Genomic DNA, 11806 nt, shown 5'->3' on the forward strand with positions numbered 1-11806 from the left:
TGCAGGGGACATTGGCGTACATTTCCTGGGGGCAGGCAGAAATACTTTAGGTACACAGACTGGCTTCTTTGGGTTTTTCTCCTTGTCTCATGCTTAACCCGTCATCACTTTCCCTTCTCTTGTCTTCTCTTCCTCCTTACCGCCACTTCCTCGATTAAGGTAGGAGATGGAAACCCATTGAGGATTTGGAAGGCATCTGTGGAAGTTGAGGCTCCTCCATCTGTTGTATTGAACCGAGTTCTAAGAGAACGCCACCTTTGGGATGAGGATTTCTTGCAGTGGAAAGTCATTGAAACGTTGGACAAGCAGACAGAGGTCTACCAATATGTTCTGAACAGTATGGCTCCCCATCCTGCTAGAGACTTCTTAGTCCTCAGGTAAATTAATTTAGTGGTAGAGTATGTTAGCAACCTTACCACCAAGGCACGTTGAATGGCCAACCCAATGCCTATGGAAATCCTGCAAGAACCAGAGCGTGATAATTCATTCCCCTCCTGTGGTTTCCATTCACTGGTATTCAGATGCATTCCTGCCTCTGACCATGGAGGCAGAGCATAGATATCATGGCTGGTAGCCTTATCCGCCATAAATTTATCTAAACATTTCCTCTTGTGGGAGTTTAACTACATTGGCATTTTGCAGTGTTTATGTTGAATGTAGATGAAGGTACATAGCTTAAACTCCTCAGCAAACAACAGAAAATACACTTCACTCGTATCAGCTATCTATAAAATCAGTTCAAATCTCTCTCTCTCTCTCTGTCTCTCTGTCTCTCTCTAAAAAAAGAACACCTTTGCATCTTTCACTCTGAAAACTAGTTATTAAATGATGCCATTAAACCATAAATATTAGCAGCTGCCTCAAACAATGACTAATTTATGTAGCTGTGTAGGGTATCAGAACAGCATTAATTCCACTGATCCAATTGTTCTGGGTTTTTCCTGTAGTGGCCCCATAAGGAGTTGTGTTCTTCATGGCAGGCTGATACTTCAGTTTCTATTACTACCTTCCCCCATTGTGTAAGAAGTGCTTATGCAGGAGGCATCTTCCTTGGCTGGGGGGTGGGGGACCTAGCTGCCTACCAAACTGAGGAAACTGCCATAAGACTTCAACCCATCTCGATTTTCCTGGTTCTGCAAAGTATATTTCCTGACTCCACCAAGTGTGTGTGTAAACATGTTGGCTTGAAATTTAGTTTGGAAACAAAACAGAGAAATCAGTCCCTTTCTATTTTAAAATAGTCCTCAGTAAAATGCCATCCCCTCCGAAAATTACAACCTAAGAGACTTGTTCTTGCTGCTTAGCTCTCCTCCTACATTGTCCCCTTAAACATGCTCACATTTCATTGGGTGCCAGGACTGGACATCCACTCTCCCAGCTTCTTTCTGTGAGGGAGTGTGGTGGCTGCTGTGCGTGCCTCTTCCATTGACAAGGTGCATTCCTGCAGCATTTTGTGCTCCTGTCTCTTTTTTCTTTTCTTTTACATGTGGCAGCCATGTTGTGTTATGGCATGCTCCCATTGGCAGCCATTTTGTGTTAAGCCACACTCCCACAGCCACCATATTTGCCCTTCTTCTCTCAAATCACTCTTCTGCATTATTGTACTGAGGCAAGTATACTACTGAAAGAATAAACGCAAGGCTGGATACCTTATTTCTTCCCCTCCAATTCACATTTCCTGTCTTAAAACCTGTTTCAACAGGACGTGGAGAACTGATTTGCCTAAGGGGATGTGCATATTGGTGGCTGTATCCGTGGAACATGAAGAAGCCCCTCTGATGGGAGGAGTGCGAGCAGTTGTTATGGATTCCCAGTACTTAATAGAGCCCTGTGGCTCTGGGAAATCTCGCCTGACACACATTTGCAGGGTGGACCTGAAGTAAGTATCACCAGTGCCAAGATCCTGGTCAACAGGCTTCCTAACAAAACTAGCTTTTCTGAGCATTGATTGGCAAACTTAGAAGAGTGCAGTTACTTCGGTTAAGAGAAACAACTTCTACTTGCTTGGTTAATATAAAAACGGGATTTTAAAAAAACCTGCTTACTGAGTATTGTATCACCTTTGGCCCAATGGGACTTACTCTCAGGCAACTGTGCATGGGCTGGTTTAGCTCCACCTCCAACATGATTTTTTAGCTATTCAATTATCCTTAGATTGATTCAATGGAGATACGCTCCTCCCAAATTATTGTGAATTGCAGCTCAGTTTCTGAACAATTGTGCTTCAAGAGAACCACCATGTGCATCTGGTGGCAGTTAGTCAACAAGCCATCTTCATGTGGCTGGTGAGTATGAAGCTAGCAGGCCAGCTCACTACATAGTGCCATAAAAAAATATCTGAACTGTTGCCCAAACTGGCCCCAACTCTATTTCGCCTTGACAGCCAAATAGAAGAAAACTCTGGGATGTCTCATGAAACATCAGTACCAAGAGTGCTTGGTAGGGAAGGGGGCTGCCGCTGCTTTTGGGAGGAGTGAGGCAGTGGGAAGGTCAGCGCTGTGCAGTTTCCCCAGCAGGATTGGCTCTGCTGATGTTCCCACTCAGCTCCCAGTCTCCCCACTGCCTCACTCCTCTCTTTCCCAGTAAGTGGCCGAAATGTGGCTACCTGGAAGCCAGGTAAATGGTGGCTCCCCTCCTCGCCAACCACTCCTGTTTGGTGTGCATGGCCTTCCTTGTGGGAAAGGGGTGATGAATATACCGCTGTGCAAAGCAAACGTCATTCCTGCTCTTGCATCTCTACATGATTTTGTGCATGTTATGTTTTCGTAATCCTGTGAACAAGATCTAATCCAAGGATAGTGACCCTGTGACCCTCTAGATGTTGCTTGGACCATTAGCCTGACCATTAGCCATACTTTCAGGCGCTGCTAGGAGTTGACAGCCCATCAACATCCATAGGGCCACAGATTTTGCCCTTCCTCATCTAATTTGTCATTCAGCGCTTCTGTCCCTAGTGTATTCTTTTGTGCTTAAACAATCTAATTTGAATTTTGAATCCTCAGAGGATTATAAAATGAACAGCAGTTGTGGGGGATTTCTTCTTTGTGATTTAAATACAGTTCTAGAATTCACTGAAAGATAAATATATAATCTCACTCATCTGGGGTAAAACTGTACTTTAGCATACAGATGAGTTCTCTTGAAGCTCCATCCTTCTGCGCGATTCCATGTGTTTATTTCTTGAAAACTGTTAATAATGTATCACTTCAGCTGATCTTTCCACTCAGTGCAGTAAAGCTGGTGCTATTATTCTCAAAACATTTTACAGTGTAGTTTTTGCCTTCAGCCCTGCACCCATTTGTGAAAACAGAATTTCATCTGAACTAGTCATGCTCATGTGTTTGTGACCAGGACTGTAATGTGTGTGAGTGCTGCAGAGTTGTTTTTGTTTGTCCTCACAACAGCATTGCCACCGTTCCCATTTTATAGATGATAAAATGGCCCCAACTTGATAACCCAAGAAGTGTAAAGAACATGTCACAGGTTATAGAAAGCATGCTTCCATATTTTTTCTGCACATTTGAACTACTACGACTACTTTCAGACGTGTGAATGCTCTTCAGAGACTGCAGAAACACATAGCAGAAATGCAGGCGCTCAGCCTTTGTATTTATGTGTGAGATGCAGGATTTGAACCCAGGTTTCCTGGACTCGGGCCAAGCAATCTAAACATTGTCCATACTGGCTTTCTCCGTGTCAGGGGTAAAATGTACATTTTATTCTGTGTAGTGGAGTTTTTCAGTCCATGATTTTCAGGCGTGACCATAGCTGCATTGTTTAGCACCGTGGTGTGTATGAGTCCTCTGCCTATTTTGTTAGTGTTTATGTCCTACCAACAAGATGAGGCTGGGGGAAGAACATGCTTAACAGTAATTTTCCTCTTTCTCCCTCCAGAGGTCATTCGTTAGAGTGGTACAACAAAGGCTTTGGACATCTGTGTGCTGCTGAAGTTGCCAATATCAGGAATTCATTTCAACCGCTGATTGCTGAGGGACCAGAAACAAAAATATGAGTGCTGGATACCGAGATATATGGAGTTCCATGGACAAACTAGAGCCACTGGGTGATTTTAGCCTACGTTTGTGCAATAGCCAAGCAAGGATTGCTTGGGCAGTTCTGCCATGGTCTGGTAATGTCACTCACTCACTCACTCACCCTCCCAGCCCCGTCCTGTATTCGTTGATCTCCTTCACTGAAGAATATTTGTCCAAGAACTTTTTCAGGCTACACAAATTGACTGTAGTCATTGCTTTTCCATTGCGTAATTCTAATATTTAAAAGCTTCTGAGAAGCTTATTTTAAAGTGTAAATAAGAGATGTAAATATTGTATAGACTTTGCTATGTATCATATCTGCCTATATATATATATATATACATACATACATATATATATATATACACACACACACAAACACACACACATATATGTAAATATAATAAGTTTTGTATATAAGAGAACTTTCTAGAAGAAACTTCCTGCATCTGTTTGGAATGATTTCCATTCTGTTAGATCTCAGCATCTCCCAGCTTTCGTAAACAGCATTTGCTATTGCTGTTAAAACCATGACATCATCAGCGCAGTGACTATCAGCCAAGTGGAGTACTTAAGCTGATCCTATGTTTGCAAAGCTTATATAAAGAGGTGCGTAGAGATGGGCGTACAGGGTTGAGAAGGGGCTGTTAGGAGGCGAGAGAAGGGCAACGAACAGCAGAAAAGCAGTCTGGTCAGATAGCACTGGCAGACAATAATCTACAATTGCCTGCAGAAAGCAGCAGCTGAGAATATATGCTGGGTATCTTTGAAAAAGGAATAGAGAAGTTACAGGATCAGCTGAAAGCTCACTGTTTGCAGTTTTCAGAATATTTGTTACGACTGTTGGGCTAATCCTTAGACACCATGGTAACAAGGAAATGCTTAGAACAGCTGGTGAAGCAACTGTTGAGCCCATATGAAATCTTACTTACCATATCCAGCATCTGTTGCTTAAACTCACATTGCAACGATGGACCTTCAAATCAGTCACTCCAGAACAGTCCTCTTCACATCTGTAGGGATATTCTATAGCAAACAGTACTTAGTCTAAGGCTTTGTGATTTGAGATCCTATCCAAAGATTTGCTGTCCCAGGACATAAAGATTTGGGTCCCGATTCAGAGAAAGTAGCTCATGGTTAAATTTCATTGAAATCAAATGGAACTTGAGTAGGTCATGACTAGCGATAGCCCTGAAGTGAGCCATGCAGATAACTTTCTGTGTTGTGGGGTTTTCCTATAAATAAGTACCATATATTTCGGCCCATAGGGCGCACCTAGTTTTGGGGGGGGGGAAATAAAGGGGAAAATAATTATTTTCCCCCCAGGTGCGGGGGAAGCCCGAGCTTCCCCCGACCCCACCCCCAGAACAGGCTGCTATCCGCAAGCCATGGGAGAGCTGTGCGACTTCACGCAGCTCTCCCATGGCTAGTGGAGAGCTACGCGAAGCCCGAAGCCTGGGGTGTGCTGAGCTCAGCACGCCCCAAGCTTCTGGGTGCAGGCAAGCTCTCCGCTAGCCATGGGAAAGCTGCGCGACTTCGCGCAGCTCTTCCACGGCTTGCAGATAGCTTCCTGAAGCCTGGAGAGCGAGAGGGGTCGGTGTGCACGGACCCCCTCGCTCTCCAGGCTTCAACGAAAGCCTGCATTCGCCCCATAGGACACACACACATTTCCCCTTCATTTTTGGAGGGGGGAAAAGTGTGTCATATAGGGCGGAAAATACGGTAATAAACAAAGTTTACAATTCCCTGATTCAGCAGCTCATAATGGTCTTTGAAAAATCATTGTGGCCCCATAGTCTTTTCTGCAGCTTTTCAGATTATAATCCAAGCCGCACAAGAACTTCAAACTCACTTCCACCAACACCCTTGCCTGGCTGCAACTGTTCCAGTGTCAGCAGAAGCAGAGGCTCTTAATTCGCTCTCTGGCACCTGAGATGCTGCTATGCCAGCATTCCAAGAGCCAGGAAAGAAAAGAGAAGGAAGCAACAGCCAACACAGCCAGGCAAAGAGAGAAATGAGACCTTTTACAGCCAGGCAAGTAGGTAAGGAAGTTCATTGCAGTGGGGAGTAAAGGATTTCTACTGCATTGAGCTCCCATTGCTGGGGTATGTGATGGGACCCAGAACATTTCCCAACATTTTAGCAAGTAAACACAGTTGGCCAAGCCCATACAAATCAAGCTCATATTTGGGAAACCCAGGCAGGTGGGCAGGGTATAAATAATAAATTATTATTATTACTGGGCTAACCCGTGTCCATTACTTGTCTAAGTTTCCCCGTTGATTTTAATGAGGCGTAACAGTGATTAACTTTCTCTGATATGGAGCTTTAGTTTGGGATACAGTAACAACCCTGACAGCACATCGCTAACCATTATATTCTACTAGTATTGCACTCATGTTGCATGCCTATAATGAAGTACAAATTGGACTACTGGTGTGAAGAAAACAATACCCAGCAACAGAGCAATTTTGCCAGATAAACATTGTTTCCAACAACATTAGGATCCTTAAAAATAAAAATATCTATATAGCTGCTGCTGTTGTTAATAATAGTCTTAAAGCAACCCACTTAGAATTCTTGCTTATAGAAACACAAGCTAATGTCCCCATTGTATCTGAAATTATTCCGAGCTTTGTTTCCATCTGCACAATAGGAATGAGATCTTTTAAAGGGCAATCCTAAACATGCCTAGTCAAAAGAAAGCCTCATTGATGTTAACGGGGCTTACTCCAAGGTAAGTGTGTCTAGGATTACACCCTTAATAAGCTTTTTACTAAACAGAATAAGCTTCTTATAAAATGTGTCATAAATTTAAAAAGTGCAATGGCAAACTCTGGGAAGAGGTGGTACTGTATCTCTGGAGCACCTTTAAGAACACAAGATGAGCGTCCTGGATCAGGCCAAAAGCCCATCTATGTCCAGCATCCTGTTTTCACAATGGTGACCCTGAAGCCAGCACACAGGACAAGAGTGAGACAGCATTCTCCCCACCTGTGAGTCCCAACAACTGAAACTCAGAGGCATACTGTCCCCAACAGTGGAGGGGCAATGCAGTTACCATGGCTGGTAGCCTTATCCTTGCTGAATTTGTCTCATCCTCTTTTAGGTGGCCATCGTTACCTCTTGTTGGGAGCAAAACCCCTAGTTTAACTAGGTGCTGTGTGGAAAAGTACTTTCTTTTGTCTGTCCTGAATCTCCAAACATTCAGCTTCATTGGATGGTCCTTTTTCATCTGATGGCCTTAGGCCTTGATCCTAAATGCATGGCTTGGAAGCAAATCTGTCCCGTTCCAATGTCGGCACATTAGGATAGCAGTTGTCCTAAAGATGTCATTTTGTTCCTCATGAATGAAAACAGGAATAGCTGCTCGTATTCTAGAATGATAGCCTAAGAGTCCATTGGCAGTACATAATCAGGGAGTACTTATTTCTCATTCTGAAAAGGGGTAAATGTTGTAAAGCAAATCATTATTTTTTGAAGTAATTTATGGAGACAGGGTGAGCTTTTTTAAAGAAAGGAAAGAAACTAGCATGGAACAAAACGCAGTTTCATTCCTAATTTAGTTTAAAATATGCAGTTATTTTCATATTAATTAAGTCAGATTCACCCTGACTTTCTATGTATTGTGGTACATGGTTGTTTTTTTCAGATTGCACATTCACTTGTGAGTAGGCCCCATTGAACTCAATGGGCCTTACCATTGAGCAGACATGCATTGTGCTGTCAGTGTTTTAATTCATTGTTTTCAGTCAATCAAAAAGTGCCATTGAATTTGATTCAGTAGAATACAGTATATTTTCCTGAAGAAGAGGGATGCCTTTTTCCTGTCAGGTCACTTTACCTTGAACAGCAGAGTTGGCAAGCACAAATTAATTCAGTATATGAAACTTTTTCCAGCATGCCAATCTGCGGCAGTGAGGAAAGATTCACTTCCCGAATTTCTGCTTGTCACACAATGGTTGTTTTGGAGCATAGTGCAGAAACAGCTTTTCATGGGATTCTGTGGTGACTATAGTCTGCCTGGATTTCATTTAAGCTTTGTGATCTCTGTAGGATTGTGCCTATAAGGACAACACACAGGAGCTTTGGAAATATCTAGTCTAGGTGGTATAAAAACCCCAACACCATGCACCATTCTCCCAATACTTCAACTCTAGAAAGAGGTATGCCACTGGATTAATATCAAACCATACTCATATTCACCTCAGTGTGGGATGCAGACTGAGGCCAAGACAAAAAAACCTCAGGTTTAGGATTGTAGATTTTAATTTTGGTGAGCCTGGGCCACTCGTAGTTGATGGATGGCAGCAGCAGCAGCGAATACCTGACTCTCCCCCAGCAGCATCACTGTCACTTAATAAGAGGACGAGAGTTGAGGCAGAGAGGCTCTTCCCATTGTCCCTGCATAGTGCTGACTTCTCTGCTTCTACCTCTCCTTACAGGCCGCAACTGGCCCAGCCGTACCAAAAGTACACTAAGGGGTTTCCCCCCTCATTACAGTGGTACCTCGGGTTACAGACGCTTCAGGTTACAGACTCCACTAACCCAGAAATAGTACCTTGGATTAAGAACTTTGCTTCAGGATGAGAACAGAAATTGCGTGGCAGCGGCAGCACAAGGCCCCATTAGCTAATGTGGTGCTTCAGGTTAAGAACAGTTTCCGGTTAAGAACGGACCTCCAGAACGAATCTAGTTCTTAACCCGCGGTTAAAGGTAAAGGTACCCCTGCCCGTACGGGCCAGTCTTGACAGACTCTGGGGTTGTGCGCCCATCTCACTCAAGAGGCCAGGGGCCAGCGCTGTCCGAAGACACTTCCGGGTCACATGGCCAGCGTGACATCGCTGCTCTGGCGAGCCAGAGCTGCACACGGAAACGCCGTTTACCTTCCCGCCAGTAAGCGGTCCCTATTTATCTACTTGCACCCGGGGGTGCTTTCGAACTGCTAGGTTGGCAGGCGCTGGGACCGAGCAACAGGAGCGCACCCCGCAGCGGGGATTCGAACCACCGACCTTTCGATCGGCAAGCCCTAGGCGCTGAGGCTTTAACCCACAGCGCCACCCGCGGTACCACTGTATTATTTTCATCATGGCCTTAGCTTGCATGCAACACTTGTAAGAAGTCTAGAAACTAGAAAGCCCAAAAGTATGTCATGTGGTATTTCCTTTCCACACTGTACAAGTCCATCCAATGGAAAAAAACCATACCAATCCCTTAACATGGCCACGCAGAAAGAATGGGAGTAGTGTCAAGTCAATCTTCTCAATGCTGGTGTACAGCTAAATACTTATCAACCATTCCAAAACATCATAATCCTAAATGCAGAAATTGTCACTCAAAACCAGAGGATAAGCCATATTGAATTACTGTAGGTGCCTCAGGAGATGCTTCCTGTCAGTAGTGCAGCAATATTTATTGTAAATATGTAGATCGGGGGAAGCAACTTCTCTCTTTAAGGCTATGCAGGGAAATGTCTTGTATTTTCAGTACTCAAATTTATCTGGATTTGTACCAGGAAGTTGTGTTTGATGGTGGTACATAAAGACTTCCCTTCTTTGCCAGGATCATACAGTAATAATTTGTTAGAACTTATGTTTACCCCAAGGATTGGTGTAATAAAATATATAATTTTCACTAACCTTCCCCAACTCTGTTGGACCATCGGCCATGCTTCTGGGTTTTCAGTTGGACCAGGTTGGCACTCCACCAGGTTGGAGAAGACTGATTTAGGCCTACAATACAAACCAGAAAGTTGGCACCGTAAACTGGAACCAACTTTTTCAAACACACTCACTGGCAGAGCCATCATACACCAAGATCATCCAAAAATGACATAACACCAATTCAACCCCTTACCCAGTCTTTCCTATACCTGTACAATCAGTAGGGATGAATGATAATTTTGGAAGGAGTCATTAAATGACCTCTGTCACTTTAGTAGTCCCAAAGTAATTACTAGTTGAGTCAGCCCCTTGGCATTTTGTCTCAGCTCATCAGCCTGTTTCCCTCCTCCACACTTCCACAAACTTATTAAGTTGTAGGAGGATGAGGTGAGGAGGGGAAGCAGCTGTTGAGGTGAAAGCTAAAGGCTGCTTCTGCAGAGGTAAGATATAGAAAATATTGACTTTTATTTCTCCTGACTCATTGACTGGAAAGGCTATTTTTAAAAAATCCAGCTATAGTACGCAGAATTAGGTCAAGCATGTTCAGTAAAGACTTCTTGGACTTCTTTGCTCACTTTGGGAGGTGCAATTTTTTGTTGTTTTATTTTATTTATCCTGACTCACAGACCTAGACATAAAAAGAACCAACAACCCTACAATTCCCAGCATTCCATAACAATGGAAATGGCCAGCTCTACCGTTAGGCAGAATGAGGCAGTCACCCCAGGAAGCACATCCTGGGGAGTGGAGGGGTAGCAAGATGTGCGACAGAGATTGTGTGACCTATATTTACTACCCCTGAGCTAGTTTGCTGTCCTCAGTTCAGGTAGAGGATGTTGTCCCATCGCTAGTGTTGAGGTATGATTCAAATGCCAGCCTCATAGGATGGGATGGGAAGGGAGCCATTTTGTTCTTAACTTCAGGCAGCAAAATGTCCAGGGCTGGTCCTGAATGGATAGTTCAAATATGCTCAAAAGTCTCAATTGCTGAAAGATGGGGATTTAGGGGAAACATGTCATTTTCACAAGCTCTCTTGGCTGCACTTTCCTTCTTCCACTACAACTTGTACATTTGGGGAAAGACTGAGAAAGGAAATCAGCAGCTGAGAGGGCCGGCAAAAGTGAGGGAGCTTCTGCTGCTGTCTTTCCTTAAAAATTGAGAATTGCCCCCAAAAGCCTGAGAGGGATGCAGCCTATTCCAACTTAGAATGCATAGATTATGCCCATCACTAAAAAATAAATTTCTAATTCACAGTATTTGATATGAAAAAATCAGATTCCATTGAGCCCAGATAGGCCTCCAGGATCGCATGGCAAGCTTGAGGAAATAATACATAGTTATTTGCAATCAAATTGGTTTTTAAAGCTATAAATAAACATTTATAGCAGATTCCTTCTGTATGTATAATTGACCTATTCCAAAGAATATATGAAAAGTGGAGGGGACATGAATGACTCATCTGACTCAGGCTATATATACTGTCCCCTCTCTCATACAGAAAGTTTTGCTGCTATAATTCCTAGACCTGCTTTATCTAACCATCTACTAAAATGCATTTCTTAGACTCTGGACTTGGACAGGGTCTAACTGAAGTTAGTGGACTTGAATCATGATCTCCTTAGGGCAAAAATATTTCCTCACATTGTGTCATTTATATTACACTTTTCTGATAAAAATACATCCAAAAAGTTTCAAACAATAAATACATTAAAAACTGCAGCCACAAAGTATAATTCCAACAAATAATAGATAGTACGTTTAAAAACTGGCTGGAATAAAATTATATTTCATCTAGGAATGGACAAAGAGGGAGTCAGCAACCCTGAGAAGTCTCCCTCGCTTTTTCTCTAGTATGGTAGAACATGTTCTGAGCAAAGTAGAAATTGGGCTTTAACATTTCACTTTGCTGTGGAGTTCTGTGGATTAAATGTTTGGATAGGGTCAGCAAAACTTGGGTTTGGGGAGACATGGATCATCTCCCATTGCCTCAGATCAGGGGTAAGCAATGAGGTACTCTCCATTTCTTGTGGACAACTTCTGTCAGCCCCCAGCCAATTTAGTCAATAGTTGGGGAAGATGGGAGTTGCAGTCAATGGCATCTGGAGGGGG

At 43.3% G+C, this 11806-nt stretch overlaps 2 protein-coding genes across 9 annotated transcripts in view; one reads left to right on the forward strand and one right to left on the reverse strand.

The window, feature by feature from the left end:
- Window positions 1-11806, reverse strand: part of LOC310843240 (cilia- and flagella-associated protein 337-like) — a 1288916-nt gene that overhangs the window by 655885 nt on the left and 621225 nt on the right. The window lies entirely within an intron of this gene.
- STARD13 (StAR related lipid transfer domain containing 13) overlaps window positions 1-11806 on the forward strand; it is a 231072-nt gene that overhangs the window by 215835 nt on the left and 3431 nt on the right. For 5 of the 8 annotated variants that reach the window (XM_083736121.1, XM_083736123.1, XM_083736122.1 and 2 more), the window contains 3 exons: window positions 160-377; window positions 1703-1879; window positions 3895-4594. In XM_083736121.1, the coding sequence (XP_083592247.1) occupies window positions 160-377; window positions 1703-1879; window positions 3895-4012 (513 nt within the window). In that variant the 3' untranslated portion in view covers window positions 4013-4594. Of the gene's footprint in view, window positions 1-159; window positions 378-1702; window positions 1880-3894; window positions 4595-11806 lie in introns of those variants that run through there. The other 3 variants (XR_014563562.1, XR_014563563.1, XR_014563564.1) reach the window with 1 other exon arrangement.

This window comes from Podarcis gaigeae, assembly GCF_964106915.1.
Source record: "Podarcis gaigeae genome assembly, chromosome: 4".
NCBI classification, from domain to species: Eukaryota; Metazoa; Chordata; class Lepidosauria; order Squamata; family Lacertidae; genus Podarcis; species Podarcis gaigeae.